Genomic DNA, 22,280 nt, shown 5'->3' on the forward strand with positions numbered 1-22,280 from the left:
GTCTCATTGTAACATACTACTAAACCCGCTGATTGGGGATGATTTGCCACGTGGAACTTTTGCTTGATTCCAAGACCTGCACAAACTTTCTGCATGACTTGGCCAACAAATTCGCTCCCATTGTCACTCCAGACAATGCGCGCAATCCAAACCTGGGAAAGAACTCTTTTAGAAGGATTTTGGCTGTGGAGAAAGCTGTGTTGTCTTTCAAAGGGTATGCTTCGATCCATCTTGAAAAGGCACATACTACCACCAGAACATATTTGAGGTTGTTGCATCGATCCATGTGAATGTAATCGATTTGCAACACTTCAAATGGGTATGTCGGAGGAGCAAAGTGACCTGCTGGAGTGGGGGTTCCCTTTCCTGGATTGTACATCAGACAAACAATACAATGCTTTACTACGTTGTCTGCACATTTCGGGATATTTTCATTCTGCCAAACTGGAGCTAGAAGTTTACAAATGCCTTTTGCACTAAGGTGAGCTGGACCATGAGCCATAGTAACCACTGGGAGTGCGTAAGCATCTGGTAACAACCAACGTTGATGTTTGGATAATTCTACCCAACAACCCATCTCATCTAACATTCCCGTACTTTCTCTCCACTTGCTTAACTCTCTTTCTGTAGCCTCTTTCTGAATCGTTTTCACGCTTTCCACTGTATTCTCACACATTCCTCCCTCTCTGACCCAATTCGCAGGACCTGCCATATACATTCGACTCATTGAATCTTTCGCTGTTTTCTTTGCTGTTTCATCAGCAAATGCATTTCCTCGTCCAACATCATCCGTAATCTTCTTGTGAGCACTACACTTCACTATCGCTATTTGGACAGGTAAAGCAAGTGACTCAAGGAGATCAGTTACTAACTGACCATGCTGTATCTTAGTACCATGTGAAGTTAGGAAACCCTTCTCTCTCCAGAGACGCCCAAAATTGAACGCGACACCAAAGGCATACTGACTGTCAGTGCACACGTTCACTCTTTTCCCTTTTGATAATACACAAGCTCTCGTCAGTGCTATCAACTCTGCTGCTTGCGCTGAATTGTGTCTAACACGTGCAGTTTCCACAATCGTATGTAAGGTAGTTACAGCATAGGCTGAAATCGTATCTCCATTAGGCATCTTAAAACAAGAACCATCTACCCATAGAGTCCCATCTGGATTTTCTAACGGTGTGTCTCTCAAATCAATTCTTCCTTTTGTCTCTTCCTCAGTACGGAAGAAACAATCATGCTGATCCTCAACACTCTCCTCATTTGGAAGGGGCAACAAGGTAGCTGGATTCAGAGTATTGCATCGTTTGATGTGTACGTGACTAGCCAATAGCGTCAGCTCGTAACCAGTTAAACGTGCACTCGTGAGATGCTGTGTCTTCATTCTGTTTAGTAAGGTATCCACTGCATGTGGCACCATAAAAATGAGAGTGTTATCTAACACTATCCCAGCGGACTGTCGGATAGAAATTGCTGCGGCTGCTGTGGCTTTCAGACAACTAGGCAATGCTTTAGCTACGGGATCTAACGTAGCTGAAAAATAAGCACATGGCCGCTGTCTATCTCCAAATTGTTTTGTCAAAACTGATAATGCACAACCTTCTTTCTCGTGAACATACAGCGTAAAAGGCTTAGTGTAATCTGGGGTACCCAGTACAGGAGCAGAACACAGAGCAGTGCGTAAATCAGTGAAACTCTTTTGGCACTCTTCAGTTCAAGGAAGGGGCTGAGGCGTATCTTTTAAAGTGAGTGCCAACAAAGGTTTAGCAATCAAAGAGAAGTTAGGGATCCACTGTCTACAATAAGAAGTGATTCCCAGAAAAGCACGTACTTCCCTTTGTGTGGATGGTACAGACATTCGAGCAATCGCCTGAATTCGTTCTGGTGTCAATCGTCGTCCCTCCTTTGATAGGAGATGACCCAAATAGGTAACCTCTCGACAAACATACTGTAGTTTGGAAGGTGAGATCTTGTGATTCAGCTTAAACAAGTGACGCAACAGTGCAACAGTGACATCCTTGCAGATATCTTCTGAATCGGCGGCGACTAACAAGTCGTCCATATATTGGATAAGGGCGGCACCAGACGACAAATGAAAAGTATCAAGATGACATTTCAAAGCTTGGCTGTAAATGGAGGGACTTTCACAGTACCCTTGGGGTGCGCGCTTAAATCGGAAGCTTCGGCCTCCAAGAGAAAAACCAAAAATGTCCCTACTCTCTTCTGCAATTGGAATACTGAAGAAGGCATTCTTTAGATCAATAACAGAAAACCAAGTCGCTGTGGAAGGTATCATATTCAACAAAGCAGTGATATCTGGAACAACAGGAAATTGTGGAATCACAATTTTGTTTACTTCTCGCAGATCAATCACAAACCGGTACACAGGAGGCTGAGAAGGATCAGTACGTTTAAGAACAGGAAGAATAGGACTATTGCATGTGTTGCCTCTCGTTTCTTCAACCACACCCTTCCGAATAAGATCATGAATGATTTCCAAAAGCGCTTTTTCCCCTTCAGCAGAAATTCGATATTGTGGGATACGTGGTAATTCAACATTGGGCTTGAGAGTAACAATATAAGGTGGTATCTCAAGACAACCCACATCGTTCGGACCCGTGGCCCAAAGTGCTGTCGGAAGAGAAAGCAACTCAGGAGGAAACTGATCTTTAGACAGATACATTGGGGAGATTAACTTCTGACCTAGAGTGAGATGTACGCCTGAAGGAGAACAATATATTGTAGCATGCATTCTTTTCAATAGGTCTAGACCCAACAGATTCTCACCACAACCATTCGTTAACAGAAGTGAAGCTTCCAAGTCATAAGGACCAACTGAAATAGGCAAAGGACAAGAAACAGGATTGCGAACAGGGGCGCCAGAGAATCCTACAGAAACATTTGTTAAGCCAGACAAAGGTGCCCCAGGGAGTTTAGAATGAATAATAGAACTTCTCATTGCTCCAGTATCTAGAAGAAATGGCTCTGATACACCCATTGTAGTGACGTTGACAGAAGGGCCATTTTGATCTACTGGGATTGGCACAACTCCTCTACTTTGTCCATGGCTGTTCTAGTTGGCATGAAGACTCTCATTCTCGCCTTCAACATAATGGTCTTCATTATAATATTGAGCGGATCTCACATTCTGCTGATCAAAGTAGTTCATGGAATTAGGAGAAGGAAGGGCATGCTGTTCTTGAGTTAACATGCCTCGACCTCTACCTCTGTTTGCTGACTGGAGGCCAGCACGACCTCGTGGAGCAGATGATGCTCCATTGCGCTGCAATAAAACCGGACAACTGCTCTTAAAATGACCTTCCTCTCTACAATAGGCACATTGATTAGGACCTAACAAAGGTCGCGGAATGTATGGCTCAGGTTTCTGATATAATCTCTGAAACTGCGGTGGCTGTTGAGTCTGAGGCTGAACATAACGTGGCGGATAAGCTTGCTGCAAGAGAACCTTCATTTTTAAATCTTTCGTCTTTTTCTCTTGCTTTTCTTTTTCTTCTTTGTCCCTATTCTCATAATATTGTGCAGTAGCCAATATCTGGGCAGAAGAAGAAACAGCCCAAGAACTTTCTGAATCCTTTAATTTGTGTGACAGCTCGGGAAGCAAATTGAATACAAATTTGTCCACGAATAGTCGCTGTCCACCCTCGGTAGCCATGTCCTGACCACTATGATCAATAAATGTCTCCTCGAAACGAGTAAAGAAATCAGAGACACTTTCATCTTTCTTTTGTTTACATGCTGCTAGCTTATCCCAATTCACTCTCAATGCAGGCATCATAGTTTTCATTAACGTAATGATTCTACCAGGAAGCTCCGAGATCAAAGCGTCAGGCTTTGCACCACCCACTTGGTCTCTATCTGTATCAGCTATGACATCCCAAGTAGCACCCAGTTCTTGTGCATGATCCTCTCTACGAATCTTAGCCCATATTGTCTGTGGGACTACATTACCCATTAACATATCAATATCTGCCAGATTCATAATACAAGCATCGATTGTCTGCGATAATTCTTTGTAATAACCTGCAGGGTTCTTACGAGGATCTGATAGAGTCTGCTTAAGGGCCAAAACTTCAGATCTCTTCCATGGTACATGTACCCATATACGCTGAAAATGAGCTGGAATAGCTGGATTAGCACCTACTCCCGCAACCTCTTCCTTCCATACTGGCGGAACCTCTCTCATAGGGTAATTTTTCGATGTCAGTTTAACCGACGGATCAGAATCAAGAAAAATCTGAGACAACAATAAGGTTCTATAAGAGATGAGTGTCCTTACAGCTTCCTCAACTTTGGAACCTACAATAAGTCCTTTTTCAAAATCGGCTTGGACATCTAACAAATCTTGTGAGATCGGACTCGAACTCACATCTTCCCATTCTTTAATGAGAATATCGCACATTACATTAAAAACATACCTTTGCGTATGTGCATTCCATTGCAAAAAGGTAGGCATAATATCAGACATACTATATTGTGGACCCTTCTTGATCCATCTTCGTGCAAGAGAATCTAGCTTCTCGCGTTCCTCGAAATCTGGGAGCTGACTACGAGATTGTCTTCGAGCAAAAGCCGGAGACGCATTAAGAGCTCCAAAGAAAGGAGATAAAATACTAGTGACAGAATCTGTGAGACGCTTAAGCATAGACGGTGAATTAGACATCAGAACTGGAGACAGAATATTAGGAGAATTATCAAGAGAAGAACTAGCAATCACAGGAGGAGCAGAAGGCAAAGGAGAGCTAAGATCAGGAGATGAAGGCTGAGAAGTTGAAACTAATGGTAAAACCAGCAAAGGCGGTAGTACTGGAGGAGGCAAATGCTGAAGAGCCGGAACCGGCGGAGGTACTACCAGCAACTGAGCAGGCTGTAACGGCTGAGGCACATTGGCATTTTGCGCATAGGGCAGAGGCAACCTCAATAAACGGGACATTAGGGGATCTTCTTCTATATCTTTCTTGTTATCAGAAGAAGAAACAGGCAACACCGGATAGCATTTATCTATTGCATTACGATGTTGTCTTTCTGAAATTTCAGTCGCATTGTCAATTTCATCATTCTTGAACTGTTGGGCAGCCTGTATAATCGTCATACCCTGTGCTTTCCTAGCTCGTTTTGCTTGTTTAATTTCTTTCTGTTTGGCTTCCTTACGCCAAAGGCGGAGAGAGTCAAACATTGCCGGCCGGGCTTTTCTTTTGAACAAAACTGTTTCTAAATTATCTAGCACATCAGGGTCAAAACTACCGTTTTCTGGCCATTTAAGAACACCATCTTTCTTCGTGTATCGAGTCCATGTCTCGTTAAAGGCAATGGGGCCGATACCATGTTTCGAGTAGAGCTCATATGTGGGAGTTCCAACCGAAGGAATCGGACAAGAGTCCTCAAGTCGGGAGTCCCTATTACAACCAAGACAACAAATTCTTCCAAACTTAGTCAGACCAGGCATTTCACAATGTCTCTGGACTGTTCACAAACTTCAAGGGAGTAAAACTCAGTTTACCCAGCACAAATGCACTTACCCTCGGCTTTAGTCATTGCAATGACTAAATCTAAGTAACCTAAGGACATCAAACAAAGAACCAAAATTTATGGGCGCGACCCACGAAAATACTTAACTTAACTAAGGACGTCTTCTTCCACCAACAGAGGCCCGTCTATCGTCTCGCTTTACCATACATCACCAAAGGAATGGGCCAAAGCAGGGCAGCAGTCAGGGCAGCGGTCGCCAGTAGCCGTCAGGAAGGAGTAACCGCGCTGCAAAAAACCTTCGGACCACTTTCGACATACAGGGGTCGCTTAGTGGGGTTCGCGAACCCTCCGGAATTTTCTTGCGAGGTTCCTCATGACCTTCGAGCAGAACCGGAACCACTGAAGCCACCCCACGTTGGGCGCCAATTGAAGAACCAGAACCTTTTGGACCTGGCGGCGCAGGGTACGCCCTCCGTCTTTGGGGTTCACCTGCTTTGTTACACAGAGACACGGGACACTCTGTCGGCGTTAGAAGATTGGATTTATTTAGCTGCAGCTAGTACAGTTATCCTAGAAGTACACAAAGTAGGTTCTCAGGAGACTGCCACTTCACTCTGTGGCGCATCAGATTAAATACTATACAATACAGAATTATTAACAAAACACACGCCCCAAGAAAAGAAGAAAAGAGCCAATAGGGTAAGTGGAAAACAAAGCGGAACCAGTAAGAAGGGTTCGAAAATAGAAAGATCAGATGACTTGAAGAGACCTCTCCTCCAACTGTGTTTGTCATCCCACCCCCGAACTAATTTATTAACAGATTACAACTGACTTGCAGGTGGTGAGATACGTTTGTGTGTATTGGAGGACAGGCATGACACAACAGAATGCTAGCAGGAGACAGTGAAGGCCAGTCGATAAGATATGATCGGGAAAGAATGGTGAGAGCCTACAGATAGTTGAAACAGGGATTAGGAAAGCCAGACATGGATTAGTGTACTCGGCTAGTCCAAACATCAGCTTCACAAACAAGGCCGAGGACGTATTTCGACACCAAGCTACGGGAAAAGCAGAATAGACTTCGTTCGCCGTGCTGCCTGAGTGATGGCAACACAAAATGGCGGCGGGTTACAAAATGGCGTGTCGATTCGATCGTGATCGAAAATCGAAGTTCCTCATACCCATGTGAAGCAGATCCTACTCTCCTACACAACCGCCCCCCCCAAACGCAGGGACATTAAACTAACCTTGACCAGTTGAGTCTTTATGTTCTAAGTGGAAATACCTAGAGAGTCCATCTGCATTGGCATGGTTACTCCCAGGTCTATGTTCCACTGTAAAGTCCATCCCCTGTAGGGAAATGGACCACCTAAGCAGTTTGGGGTTTTCACCCTTTATTTGTTTTAGCCATAAGAGGGGCTTATGGTCTGTCTGAACAAGGAAGTGAGTACCAAACAAGTATGGCCTCAACTTCTTCAGAGCCCAAACCACAGCAAAGGCCTCCCTCTCAATGGCTGATCAACGTTTCTCTCTAGGGGTCAGCCTTCTGCTGATGAAAGCTACTGGCTGATCCTGACCTTTTTCATTCAATTGTGACAGTAGAGCCCCAACCCCCAATTCAGATGCATCAGTTTGAACAATGAACTTTTTGGAGTAGTCAGGGCTCTGCAGAAAGGGAGCAGTACACATGGCCTGCTTCAGGACATCAAATGCCTTTTGACAGCTAGCTGTCCACTGAATCATTTTGGGCATTTTCTTCGAAGTTAAGTCATTCAAGGGTGTTACTATTGATCCATACCCTTTGACAAATCTCCTATAGTACCAAGTCAGGCCTAAGAAGGCTCTCACCTGAGTCTGGGTAGTTGGAGAAGTCCATTCCATTATGGTCTGGATCTTGCTCTGCAATGGTTGAACCTGGCCTCCACCTACAAGGTGGCCCAGGTACACAACCTGAATCTGCCCTATCTAGCACTTAGTAGCCTTGATAGTTAGGCCTGCTTTTTGCAGGGCCTCCAAAACATTCCTAAGGTGGACCAGGTGATCCTCCCAGGTGGAGCTAAAGACAGCAATATCATCTAGATATGCTGCACTAAAGGCTTCCAGGCCGGTGAGAACTTTATTCACCAAACTTTGGAAAGTGGCAGGTGCATTCTTCAAACCATAGGGCATTACCACAAATTGACAATGCTGTTTTTGGCTTTGCATCATAAGCTAGTCTGATCTGCCAGTAGCCAGCTGTCAAGTCAAATGTGCTAAGGTACCTGGCTGAGGCCAAAGTATCTATAAGCTCACCTGCCCTTGGTATTGGATGGGCATCAGTCCTAGTGACTGCATTGAGACCCCTGTAGTCCATACAAAACCTCATCTCTCTTTTTCCACCAATGGTGTGAGGTTTTGGCACAAGGACCACTGGACTAGCCAAAGGGCTATCTGAGGGCTCAATCACACCCAGATCCAACATTTTCTGAACTTCTGTCCTGATACCGTTCCTTGACATGGTCAGGTTGCCTATAAATCTTATTTTTAATAGGCAGACTGTCCCCAGTGTCCACTTCATGAGTGTGCCAGGTAGTCTGACTTGGGGTCAGTGAAAACATGTGTCTGAACTGATTGAGAACCTGTCTGCAATCAGTTTGCTGCTGGGCAGTGAGGCTGCCTGCCAAGGCTACACCATCTACTGACCCCTCATCAGTGTTCTGTGAGAGTAGGTCAGGGAGTGGGTCACTCTCTTCCTCCTGTCCCTCATCAGTTGCCATAAGCAAGCCCATGTCAGCCCTGTCCACATACGACTTCAGCCTGTTGACATGGAGAACCCTATGGGGACTCCTAGGGGTTCCAAGGTCTACCAAGTAGGTAACCTCCCCTTTCTGTTCAACAATAGTGTGGGGTCCACTCCACTTGTCCTGGAGAGCTGCTGGGGCCACAGGCTCCAACAACCACACTTTCTGTCCTGCCCGATAAACAGTCAGTACAGCCTTTTGGTCATGCCAGGCTTTTTGCAGTTCCTGGCTAGCCTCAAGGTTTTTGTTTGCCTTTTTCATATACTCAGCCATCCGGGAGCGGAGACCAAGTACATAGTCCACTATGTCTTGCTTTGGGGGCTTGAGAGGTAACTCCCATCCTTTCTTCACCCACCAAACACTATGTACCCCTGACAGGGTGTCCAAAAGAAGTTCAAATGGGCTGTAGCCAACCCCCTTCTGAGGCACCTCCCTGTATGCAAATATAAGGCAGGGCAAGAGAAGGTCCCATTTTCGCCTAAGCTTCTCTGGGAGTCCTTTGATCATGCCCTTTAAGGTTTTGTTGAACCATTCAACTAAACCATTGCATTGTGGGTGATAGGGTGTGCCGAATTTGTAATTCACTCCACACTCCTTCCACATTGCAGTTAAGTAACTTGACATAAAGTTTGCCCCTCTGTCAGATACTACCTCCATAGGAAAACCTATTCTTGAGAACACACTCAAGAGAGCTCTTGCCACTACAGGTGCTGTAGTGGTCCTTAGGGGTATAGCTTCTGGATACCTGGTGGCATGATCCAGTACCACCAGTATAAACTTGTGCCCAGATGCTGTTTGAGGATCCATGGGACCAACAATGTCAATCCCAACCCTCTCAAAGGGAACCCTCATCACAGGTAGTGGTATCAGGGGGGCCTTTGGAGTGCCACCTGCTTTGCCACTGGCTTGGCAGGTTGCACAGGAGCGACAAAACTCCTTTGTTTTCTTCAGACATGTGTGGCCAGTGAAAGTGAGGAACAATTCTGTCCCAATTCTTGTTCTGGCCTAAGTGTCCTGCTAGGGGAATATCATGGGCTAGTGTCAATAGGAAACCCCTAAACTTCAGAGGTATAACCAACCTCCTGGATACACCAGGCTTGGGGTCTCTACACTCTGAGTAAAGGAGTCCATCATCCCAATAAACTTTATGGGTGCCACTAGCATTCCCAGCAGCCTCATCAGCAGCTTGCTGTCTGAGGGTTTCAAGAGAGGAGCAGGTTTTCTGCTCCTGGCTCAGGTCAGACCTGGAAGGGCCCCCTGTCCCCAAGAACTCAACCTGGTCAGGTTCAAGCTCCTCTGGGACAGTTCCTTCTGCAGGTTCAAGATCATCTCCCTGAGGAGACTGATCAGCATCCTGAGACAGGTGGGAAGACTCTGCCTTAACCCTACTGCTCCTCCTCTTGTAAGGCACCTGATTCATCATTCCAGAATCCAGGGCCTGTCCAGCTTTTGACATTTTAGACTGTGACCTAGTCACAGCAAAGACATGTGCAGGGATCCCTAACATTTCTGCATGTGTCCTGAGCTCCACTTCAGCCCAAGCTGAAGTTTCCAGATCATTGCCAAGCAAACACTGAACTGGTAGGTCTGCACTTACCACAACCTTCTTAAGGCCAGTTACCCCTCCCCAGGAGAAGTTAACAACTGCCAGAGAATGGTCTGTTCTGACATTGCTAGCATTGGTCACTTGGTACATTTCACCAAGTATAATCTGCCCAGGATCCACAAGATCTTTTGTCACCATAGTGACACTTGCTCCTGTGTCCCTGAATGCCCAAGCTTCTACTCAATTAATTAAAGGCTGCTGTCTGTATTTGCCCAGATTACTGGGGCTCACAAAGGAGGACATACCTACGCCCCCATCACTGACAAGCACAGCCTGAGTGGGTAATCTGACTAGGCCAGAGTCCATCTCAGAAACCAGGGTCAACCCTACTATACCCTTATTCTGTGTATTCTCACCACCAATTGTAACTGTACTAGGGGGGACACGTGCCTTAGGGGCATTGGTGGTGGTTGGAGTATTTTCTTTAGCCTTGGTGCAGTCACTAGTCCAGTGAGTTTTCTGCTTACAGATTTTGTACCAGGGCTCCTTTTGACCTTTTCCCTTTCCTGGCTGGGAATCCCCCCCGAAGAAGGTTTTTGGGGCCCTTGAGAAGACTCCTGGTCTTTACCCTTAGCAGAGATTTTAGAACCTTGCTTCTTAGAGTCACAACCTTGTTTCTGTACTTTCTGCCTCACCCTGGTTCTGACCCATTTGTCTGCCTTCTTTCCCAATTCTTGGGGAGAGGTCAGATCAGAGTCTACCAGGTACTGATGCAACAGCTGATGTTGACAGTTATTAAGAATCGGCTCCCTCATTAGTAGATTGTACAATCCCTTGAAGTCACACACTTTACTGCCCAATAACCAACCTTCCAGAGCCTTAGCAGCACAGTCAAAAAAGTCAACCCAGTCCTGATTCTGTGCCTTTTGGGTATCTCTAAACCTTAACCTGTATTGTTCAATGGTTTGGCCAAACCCATCTATCAGAGCACTTTTGAAGACTTTGTAATTATCAGCATCCTCTTCTCTTACAGTAAGGAGCTTGTCTCTACCTTTGTCTGCAAAGGAGAGCCATAAGATTGCTGCACACTGACCTTGAAGGGCCTTCTGTACTTTACAGGCCCTCTCCAAGGCAGTTATCCATTTTTGGATGTCATCCCCACTCTGGTAGGGAGGGACATTCTTACTTAGGTTTCTATGGTCATAAGACCTCTCCCTATCTCTAGGGAAATTGCTGCCACCAAGGGACTCTAGTCCCTCCTTTTTACTAGCTCTGTGGAGCTCCAGGGCTTCTGCTGCTTTCTGAGGTTGAACTTGTCTTCCTCATACTTTAGCAGTGTCTCTCTCCTCTCCTGGGAGGTTTCCCTCCCTCTATGAGAATAAACAGAGGTTCCAATAGAGGAGTTAGGCTGAATAGATCCCCTTGACAAAGATCTATCGCTTCTAGCCCTGTGTTCAGGCCAACCAGGAGGAATGAAGGAAGTGGCATTATTGTCATCATCCTCACCCTCATCCTGATGGTCTGTGTCCTCCAGAGTCTGGTCATTGTCACCAGTCTGGTCAGCATCAGAGTTAGGGTCAGGGGAGTTTCCACTCTTGGACCCACCCTCAGGTGCTGCCCCACCCACTCTGTCTCCATCTACAGGCCCACTAGGACTTGTGATATCATCCAGTTTCAGTATCTATATGAGATGCTGGGTGGATGGACTTTTGCCTGTCTTCAGCTTCCTAGTGGTACATAAGGCCCTAAGTCTAGCAAAGGAGAGATCCTCATATTTATAGGGAAGGAGCTCACTGGTTCCAGGTTGGGACTCAGTGATTCCTGGCTGTTTAGACATTACTAATGTGGTGTGGTGCACTACCTACACTAGTGTGGCCTACTAAACTCTCTTGAGTTGTAGAAACAGTGTGCTATCCCTTAACACACAACTCTAAGTTACGTAGAACTTACTGTAGCAAAACTTGATATTATATGTACCTCAGGTACCTTTAGTGGTTTTCAGTTGATCAATTCAATTGAGATCATCTGGTAAAACAATAGCAAGGTGGAATCCCACACGCTGCACACAAATGTGAGAAGGTGGCCTGATATATGCTGTCCACTAGTTCTAGTGGGCACCTTGTATCAGTCCAAACAACCCCTTATGGTGATAGGTTAAAGACAACCTTATGTGAAAGCTATCCTAGTGGTAGCTATGGAGAGCAGCCTTTAGGCTAAGTCTTGAAGGAATGTAAAGCAGCTTGTTTTACCAGTCTATAATCTCTTGAATGATCAAATGAAAAGACAACCACACTAGGTATATATTTCAAATATATGTATTTAAGATAACACACACCCCTCTAGTCTCTTTATGAGACTGGAGTTCGAAGTACTTTAGTTACAAGTGTTTCAGCATCAGTAAAAGCACAAATACACGTTTGGGCCCTAGGGGCGTACCAAACCATATACTAAAAAAGTGGTATAAGAATCACGACTGGAATAGGCACTAGGCCTATTGCCTCTAGAATCGCTGAGACCCCGAGGAACCACCCAAGGTAGTGACACAGGGGACCCACGAGAACTGTATGCAGTGTGGAAACACAACCGCGGGTTCCTAGTATCTTCTAAGGGGAATGTTGCGGTTGGAATTTTAAATATTAGGGACACTTCTAATCGAGTCAGGACCAAACCCTCTTGGACTTAGGTAGTTCTAGGGCTAGCACTCACGAGAGTACCGGAGTACTTGAGTTACCTCACCCAGGGAAGCTGGGTGCATAGGTGTCTTTTGGTGTCGGGTCTCGTAGTCGATTCCAATGGAAGCCTGCAAAGATCTGCTGCTGCCATGAAGAGGAGAAGTGTCCGGAGAGATCCATGCCTGGATCTAGGATGTAAGGAACCTGAAAGCAGAGGGGACAGATTCTGGGTCACTTGCCAGCGACCTAGGGCAGGATGGACCAATGCCCACAGATGTCGGGTGCTTCAGGTGAGTTGATGGGTGTCTTGACTCTTCAGCCACAAGGTCCAGGAGGCGTCGATGGAGTCCATGAGCCAGATTCTACCTGTTCCAGAAAGTTTGTCAAGTGCTGCAGTGTTGGCGACCAAAAAAGACCCAACAAGCCTTGGCAACGAGAAAAGGACTGCAGTGCAGACCAGCAACGTCTGATGGACTCACCCAGCAAGGGTAAGAAAGGGCAAATCTGGAGCAGCCAGAAAAGCCCAAGCAGAAGTGGAGTTGCGTTCTTGGGGACCTGCTAGGCAACAGGCTAGTGATTGCGAAGGAGCCTCGAGCGGTCGCACATGAAGCTGGCCCACGGATCACTCGTGGAGTGGAGGCCAACAATCTTTGGTGCAGGAGGTGCTCAAGGCTGAGGCTACTGGGAGCCCAAAGCACAACTTTGAGGATGACCAGGAAGGTAGTGTTGCTGCAAAAGTTCACAGTGTTCAGGTGTCACGGTTCAACATCACCCACAATAGCCACGAGCCTCAGCTTTGCTGTGGACTCAGGGTAACCTCGGTGAAGTCTGGAAATCCACCTCTGGGGATACAGAGACTTCGCCGTCCGGCAGGAGTTTCAGAATTGCAGACCGGTCAGTTGCTTCTTTGGTGCCTGCCAAGAAGGGGAGTCACTCCTTGACCCCAAGTAGTGATAGAACGTCGAAGGTCCAGGATATATGTTGTAGAGGTTCGTCCAGGGTAATCTAAAGTCCTAGGGACTGGATTCCTATACTTATGCTAAGTTTAGGGGATCGACTAACTCTAAGATTCCACCTATGGGTGGGCCTGGGGTGGGGGTGGTTACACCCCTTCCCCTTTGTCCAGTTTCGTACCAGAGCAGGGGCTGAGTGCCCCTGCAACCGGTTTGAACTGGGCTATGCACAGGGACACCAAGTGTGCCCCAGGTAGTGTCTCAAAAGCATTCTCTGAATGCCCCCACCCTGCCCCAATACACATCTGCCTGTCTGGGGAGGTGGTTGCAACTCACTGTGACAGGAAACATAGGGCCCGATTCACAGAACTAACTTAAGACAAAATCTTAAACTTACTACCATGATGGTATTCACAGAAGGCACTTACTCATTTTGGTATTCACAGAAGGCACTTACTCATTTCGGTATTCACAGAAGTTAGGAGTCCTAACTTTAGGACTCCTAAATGCCTTCTTTGAATACTGAAAGTCTTAAAGTTAAGATTTTTCTCAGTTTAGGAGTCCTAAAGTTAGGAGTCCTAACTTTACTACTCCTACACTGAGAAAAATCCTAACTTTAAGACTTTCGGTATTCTCAGAAGGCATTTAGGAGTCCTAAAGTTAGGAGTACTAACTTTACTACTCATAAACTGAGAAAAATCCTAACTTTAAGACTTTCGGTATTCACAGAAGGCATTTAGGAGTCCTAAAGTTAGGAGTACTAACTTTACTACTCATAAACTGATAAAAAATCCTAACTTTAAGACTTTCGGTATTCACAGAAGGCATTTAGGAGTTCTAAAGTTAGGACTGCCGGGGAGGTAGTATTCCAAAGCTTTTGACACCAAACACAACATGTTTTGATGCAGCCATCCCAAAGTTAGCATTTACCGCGAGGTTATAATGCACTTAAGAATATATGGTATGGCTGTATCACAGAACAGCCATAAGGAAGTATTTCCGAATGCTGCAGAGGGGCTCAGCTCATGCTTGGGCACCCTCTCACATAAAACCAAGCACTCTGCCTTCAGGATTGTCAAGGCCTGCATAGGAGTGACTTATAGGTTTATATGTGTCTGTATAAGGTAGTGATATAGGTAGCCTATACCACAGTAAGGGGTGCAAGCACACCCTTACCCAGGTTGCAGTAGCAGACCTGTGGTGTCATTTTGGAGTGCTTCCCAGGGGTGGCATAATACATGCTGCAGCCCCTGGTAAGCCTCTGAGGTACCTATGCCCTAGGTACATAGTATACCATATACTGGGGGCTTATAAGGCACTCCAGAATCCAATTAGAGATGTACCTAATGTACATGGAAACCATTTTAGAGAGGAAGCAGCTAGGCTGTGGTCCTGATTAGCAGGGCCACAGCCAGACTAAGGTCGAAAAACAGTGAAACACCAGCAAAAAGTGGGGGTACCCATGTGAAGCAGATCCTACTCTCCTACAATCATTAAGATGTCTGCAAAGTTTCTTGACATTATTAATGTGTATTACAGTTTTACATCTATACTTAGACTGAACAGGTTTGTATCACTTATACTGTGTGTACAGTTTGAAATAATCTTTCTGTGCTTACTTTAAAGATCCATGTCTCTGTCCTCTCTTTATCTTGTCTTGATATTTATGCAGCCCACCACTTTGCTTTGCAGATAGGAGTGAACCTGTGAAGCAAAAGTGCAAGACAGGAATGAAGCATCAGTTCCCCAGTGGTTACTTCCACCAGAACATCTGGCACCCTGCCTCCTGCAGCCTGACCAGGTTATATACTCAGGATGAGGTTAATAGCTGTCTAAAAGGAAACTTCCTCCACTTTATCGGGGACTCCACTATGATGCAGTGGTACGCTTACCTCACTGGCATTCTTAAAGGTAAGTCAACATCAGAACATCATCAGCGTGTACCAAATGAGCCTGTATAATAATATCATCATCTATACATTCCATATCAGCCTGTATATCAAGACAGTCAGAATATCAGGAGCTGTATGCTCCATATGTGTCTTCACTGGGGCTACCATTATATGTACATCATACGCCAGACAGAAATAGATTATTTGCCGCTGTACCTCAGTCTGCACCGAATGAAAACACCTGCATGTCCCATGCATCCTGCAATAATAGAATATCAGCAGGTGTGTGTCACCAGAGGCCGTGTTAGATTATTAGCAGCTGTAGAGCTCATGTCTACCAGCTCAGGGGTATCAGCCACTGTGTCAGATGTCAGTCTGCACCCAACTACCAGCAGCTGTATTGCTTAACTTCAAGTGTTGAAGAGAAAGCACGGGGGAGTGACAGCAACATGACAGGGTGTAGGAACAGAGGCTTCCAGATGTGTCTGCAGAATGAAACTGGAGGGAGGCAGAAGCCATGTCACATTGTCACAGTGTGTTTTGAGTCTCAGAAAGCAGAGTCTTCCTTTGCAGGTGTTTCTGATCTTGTCTTATTTCTTTTCTTATTTCAACTGAGGTGGTGGTCTGAGGTGTGCACAGTGACTTTGGAAAGGCTTCTTTGGAGATCCTGATTCCTCTCTCCTGGGGTCTTGGGAGGATATGGAATGGAGAATACATAGTGCCTGGAAGAGAGGGGTCTGAAGAGGTCACCTTCATCTCTCTGAGGGCACCCAGTGATGGAAGACAAGAGATATGAAGATGTCACCTTCATATCTCCTAATGTACAGTGGGGGGAGACACGATGTGAAGAGGCCAATGTAATTCCTCCTGGGGCATGGATAGTGCAGAGTGATGGTAGACAAGAGATATGACAAGGTCACCTTTATCTCGCCTATGGCCTTTTTTACAGTTTGGGGTGAAGAGATATGAAGAGGTCACCATCAGCTCTCCTAGGCCTGATTAGTACACCGTGTTGGGAGACAAGAGATATGAAGAGCTCACCTCCATCTCTACTAGGGCCTGGTAAAGTAGGGGAAAGAAGCAATACGAAGAGGTCACCGTCATCTCTCATAGTCCTGGTTAGTGTACGGTGGTGGGAGACACACCACGTGACATGACAGAGACATGAGAGGGGATAGAGTTATCAGGACTCTTTTCACCCCGGAACATGGGGGTTTAGAGGTCTCATGACTCTTTCCTCCCATAAACATGAGATAGAACAGAGGTGTCACAACTCTATTCTCCTATGGATATGAGAGGGTACAGGAGAGTTATGGCTCTTTTCTCCCCTGGACGTGAGGGTATAAAGGTGTAATGACTCTTTTCTCCCAGAGATATGAGACAGCATAGAGGGGTTACAACTCTTTTCTCCTAGTTACATGAGAGCATAGAGGAGTCACAAGCCTTGTCTCCCAGGGATATGAGAAGCAGAGAGCCCCAATCGCTGGACCGGTTCAAAGTCAGAAGTTCAGGCCAAAGGAGATGGATTGCAGGCCTGAAACAGAGACTAGGTTCGCACCGGTGGAAATGTGACCTTCTATTGAGTCCATGTCCATGTGAGCAGTCTCAGCCAGAGATTCAAGCTAGCGGGGGCTGCAAGGAGATCCTTGTCAGTGCAAAGAACTCAGAGCTTCACGTTGGCTTCAGGAGTCGGTGGCCATTTACTGACACAAAGAGCAGGTCACCATCAGAGCTTTGCGTTGATGGGAGACACGGGCAGTTGTTGCTGATCAAAAGAGCCCAGAATCACAGAATTTTCACCTGAAGTCAAAAGGGAAAAAAGGGTGATGTTTCCCTGTTGATATTACAGCCCATGGGCCTGGCTCCACTGTCAGGCCGCTGCCTACATCCGTAACACTGAACATCGAAAGAGTGGTGGAAGGACTCGCTTCTCTTGCATACAAGACAGCTGCAGCGACTGCCGCAAGAGGGCAAGCTTCCTTTACGCAAAAAAGAGGGAAGGCACAACAGCACAAGCGGCAGTAGTGCTGTGCAGTCACGTGTACACATGCAAACTACAGTGATGCTGGACCACCGACACAACAGTAAAAGTACTGCCCCACATAACGCCTCGTCAGTGGCTCGTAGCGCTATATGAATGTACTCAAAATACAAGTCATACACAAGGGTGTATGTATCCTGCACGCAAACAATTTACAGAACAGCTGCTTTGCAAGCCTCCTCACATGCAGGGACACCTATAGCACTGGCAGCAGTGGTGCAAGCTTCCCTTCAACACGAAAATGAGGGTCCCCATGTGCAGCTGCAGTGCAAGCTCACAGCTACATCAAAGGCAGAGCTGTGAGCCCTCAGGGGTACAAAGAAAGCTTGCTTGGAATGTGCATCTGAATCCAGCCTCCAATCAGATATGATGTCCCTATCTGCATCCTGCCCTAAAGCTCTGTAGGATAATGACTTTACTTCCTTGGGCTGGGACCAACACATTCCGCCAAAGAGTACAGACCAGTCCTTTCCTGGGTGTACCTGTACAATGCGACTCACAGGACATGAGCTTTCTCACGTTCCCTCGAGACAAACCCCCCACAACACCAGTACTTTGTCACATGTTTTGTTCTTGGCTAGCATTAGATGCTTACTATTGTGTGCTTAATCTGTCGACCATTGCTGTTAGGTTTGGTGCTGGTGCTGCAAGGGGCGTGCAGTTGACCGCTGCTCCTGCTCTCTTTCAAAGTCTAGAGATGGGCGACCAACAGATTCACAGGGAGATCAGAGCAAAATATAACAATTGGTTTACAGCACAAGCATGGACAGCACTCAGACAACTGGAATTCCATGGAATCTCATGAAGTTTTTACGCAACTCCACAGACTTCGGTGGAGTAAAACTGCACGAGTTCCACCCAGCCCTGGCCATGACTCTTCTCCCATGAACATCAGACGGTATAGATGTTTCACATCTCTTTTCTTCCACTGCTATGAGAGAGTATAGAGGTTTCATGACACGTTACTCCCAGGGACATGATAAGCAGGGGCATGATAGGGTCCAGAGATGTCCAAACCCTCTTCTCCAAGGGACATCAGAGGGTGCAGAGGGGGGAACAACCTTTACAACGCAACTTTTACAACGCACTACCATTACAACAAAACTGTTACAACGCAAGTGGATTTACAACGCATGCCATTACAACGCAAGTCTTTACATCGACTTGCGCTAGATGGCGTGCTAACATTACAAATAGTGTAGTTTACTATCCCAACACCTTCCCTACTGTTAAGTGGACTGGAGTTGGAATAGTAAATTACACTTTTCTAATGTTAGCACGCCATCTAGCGCAAGTCGATATAAAGACTTGCGTTGTAATGGCATGCTTTGTAAATCCACTTGCGTTGTAACAGTTTCGTTGTAACAGCATGCGTTGTAACAGCACGCGTTGTAACGTCATACATCCTGCAGAGGTGTCCCAACCCTCTTCTCCAAGGGACATCAGAGGGTGCAGAGGTGTCACAGCTCTTTTGTCCCAGGAACATACTGGTATACAGTTTTAACAACTTTTTCTCTGGAAAACATGTGAGGGTTTGTAGGTTTCAGGACTTGTTCTCCCAGGGAAATGAGAGGATCAAGAGGTGTGTAGGAAGGTAGTATCCGCTTTCATGGTTACCCCCACATTTTGCCTGGTGTCAGTATGTTTTGACTGTAGTTTGCTGGGATCCTGCTAAGAAGGGCCCCAGCATCTGTGCTCTCTCTCCCAAAATGGCCTTGGTAAGTACTGTTGTACCTCCACAATTCACTACTGTTGTATCCTTATAAGTCCCTACTATATGGTACTGAGGTAACCAGGGCATAGGTACACCAGGGATCTCCCTTGAGCTGCAGAATGTACTGTGCAAAACATGAGAGTCCACTTAAACTGTGACAACAGGCCTGCCATTGCAGGCTGTATGAGTTGGTGCTTGCACCCCTCACCAAGGACCCAGCCACCGCCAAATCCAACCTCCATGAGGGAATCGCAGAGTGGATGAAGATGAGCCGGCTGAAACTGAAGTTGGACAAGAAGAAGGTCCTCATCCTGGGCTCCACCCCCACCGCATGGGATGACTCCTGGCGGCCGGCCACGCTGGGTACCACCCTGACACTCACTAACCACGCACGCAACCTGGGAGTCATCCTGGACTCAACACTCTCCATGACCCAGCAAGTGAACGCCGTCTCCTCCGCCTGCTTCAACATCCTCCACATGCTCCACAAGATCTACAGATGGATCCCCACCGAAACCAGAAGAACGGTCACCCAAGCACTCGTTAGCAGCAGGCTGGACTGCGGCAACGCCCTCTATGCAGGAACCACGACCACACTCCAGAAGAGACTCCAAAGCATACAAAATGCCTCCACATGTCTCATCCTTGGCCTCCCTCACCACAGCCACATCACCACCCAGCTGAGAGACCTGCACTGGCTCCCAGTCAACAAGAGGATCACCTTCAAGATCTTCACCCACACTCACAAAGCGCTCCACAACACCGGACCAGCATACCTCAATGAACGACTGTCCTTCTACACCCGAACCACCAGCTCCACTCCGCCGACCTCGCACTCGCCACCATCCCATGCATCTGCCAAATGACCACCGGCGTAAGATCATTCTCCCACCTCGCCACCAAAACATGGAACACCTCCCCATCCACCTGCGTCAGACACAGGACCTCCTGACCTTCAGAAGATGTCTCAAGACCTGGTCGTTCGACCTGTGTGTGCTCCCCCCCCCCCTTCAGCGCCTTGAGACCCTCACGGGTAAGTAGCGCGCTTTACAAATATCTGATTGATTGATTGATTATATCTGAGGGTACTACACCAAAAACATATAAGTCACCCCTCTGGTAGGCCCTTCAATCCTGAGGGGAGGGTGCTTGGTTATAAGTGTGAGGGTGCCTCTGCATGAGCAGGACACTCCTACAAACCCCAGAATTTGTAAGTACAGTCAGCCATTTTAAGTCATATAGCGTACATCAGTCATTACAAGATGTCTAATAATATAATGACTGCGCTGAACCTGATCATGTTAGGTATCAAACATGTTAGAATCATACCCCAACACCAATTCTGGTGTTGGAGGTATGATCCATGTACTGGGGTGCCCCTTAGAGGAGCCCCCTGTACTCCCTGTTACATCCTTTCAGGGTCTGCAAGCAAGCTAGTGCTGCTGCAGACCACAGACCCTGTTCCACCCTCCATTGCTGAGCTGAGCTCGAGCAGGGGAAGGTAGAACAATAGGTTTCCTGTCTCTTGGTGGTGTGACCACCTCTCATATAGGACTTAGTGCACTAGGCTGGGGGCACATTCCAGCACCACCAGACTTCACTGAAGGGCACATTTGGTGCCCTCCTTGCATACTCCAGTTTAAGCCAGTTCAAGAACCCTTGGTTCTTGCTCTGGCACGAAACTGGACAAAGGAGAAGGCACTATCCTCTCCTCTGTCCAGCCCCTCCTCTGAGAGGGGTCCCTGAGTCACTCTAACCCTTTCCTTGGGTATTTAAGGGCTCCCCCATAGTTGGGTCCTCAGATTGTTTGTGGAACAAGACTCGCCTCTAAAATCAAGAATGTCGTAACACTTTGACTTAGTTGGACTTCGACTAAAACCGAGACTGCATCAAGGATGACTCTTGCTGCTCTTGGTCTCGCTGTTCTTCAAGTCTTCTACCTAGTCTGTGTCTGTGCTTTATTCAGGTTCTCCAGAAGACCTCTGGGGATCAAAACATCCAAATAAATCTCCCTTGGAGGGAGGGAGTCACTTCCCTACATTTGCAGGCACTGCAATGAAGCTGACCAGTCTGCTGCTCCTGTCATCCTATGGAATTCTTGAGGCTCAGCCACACAGGTGGTGGTTCTGTGGCTCTCCAGAGACCTGACCTGTTTTTGCTGCAATTTGGGGGACAGTATCCCTTGTTGGAGCCACAGAGATCAAACCCCTGTGCACTGTTTTGACTTGCCGTTACCAAGGCTTGTTGGCTCCACACTCCAGGGATCTTCAGGCTACAAGAAGCTCCAGCATCCAGCACCTCATCCCTTGAAAATCAGCATCCTCTTTGTAGTCCTTGCATCGTGGGCCTCCATCTTTGGTGATCTTTCTGAGGTCCTTTTGCGACTCCTTTGCCTTCAGCCTGTGGGTCCTCTTGAGGGTCTTCTTCTACTTTGGTAAGCTCCCCTGCTTTCTAGAGGCCTGCTCCAACTCTCCTGCACATGATGAGTACCTTGGACCTTGCTGGTCCCAGCGATTGCCTCTTTTCATTCTCCACACCAGTTGCAGCTACCAAGGCTTGTTGGACATCGACTACCTAGACACCGACATCTGACGTGGGACAGCTTGTGCTCAGCTCATGGTCTTCCTCAGCATTATCAAACAATTTGGGGACAGAGTGGTAAGTTTAATGAGGTCCAATGTACATACCCCGTCAAGGCTGTGCACAAAAAATGGTACAGAGTTCCTCTAAGGTCAAAAGAAGATAAGAAAGATTCCTGTCAAGTGTGTAGGGTTCCATGCGGACGCCACTGGCAGTGCTGTAGAAAGGAGAGAAATTCCCCTTGTCGGAACTAGGGCTCTCACACACCCAGCAATCTAGGTGTCATGCTTCATCATTTGAGCCTGCCCCTCGTCAGGTCTGCGCTGCAATACCTGACGGGCACCCAAAACGGGGCTCTTTAGTGGGAATCTTTTGTTCCTGCCGGTGGGTGCAATGGGGGTAAGGGTCTTAGTGTGTGTAGATGTGAGTGTAGGTGAAGTGAATATAAAATAGGTCAGTTAGTCCAGAAATTACTTTTATTATGGTGGTAAACAACCTTATTTCAAACAGGGGGGGTTGAGGTGGGTACTGAAGCTAGAAATGATGCATCTAGTTGTGTATACCCTACTCTCAAAAGATCTACATGTTTTGTGCCATATTAGCCATAACAGTGTA

At 46.8% G+C, this 22,280-nt stretch overlaps 1 protein-coding gene across 1 annotated transcript in view; it reads left to right on the forward strand.

The window, feature by feature from the left end:
- Positions 1 to 22,280, forward strand: part of LOC146839258 (NXPE family member 1-like) — a 297,941-nt gene that overhangs the window by 223,228 nt on the left and 52,433 nt on the right. The window contains exon 4 of the mRNA XM_085650333.1: positions 15,131 to 15,349. Within this exon, the coding sequence (XP_085506459.1) occupies positions 15,131 to 15,349 (219 nt within the window). The remainder of the gene's footprint in view (positions 1 to 15,130; positions 15,350 to 22,280) is intronic.

This window comes from Triturus cristatus, chromosome 4_1 (genome assembly GCF_964204655.1).
Source record: "Triturus cristatus chromosome 4_1, aTriCri1.1, whole genome shotgun sequence".
Taxonomy (NCBI): Eukaryota; Metazoa; Chordata; class Amphibia; order Caudata; family Salamandridae; genus Triturus; species Triturus cristatus.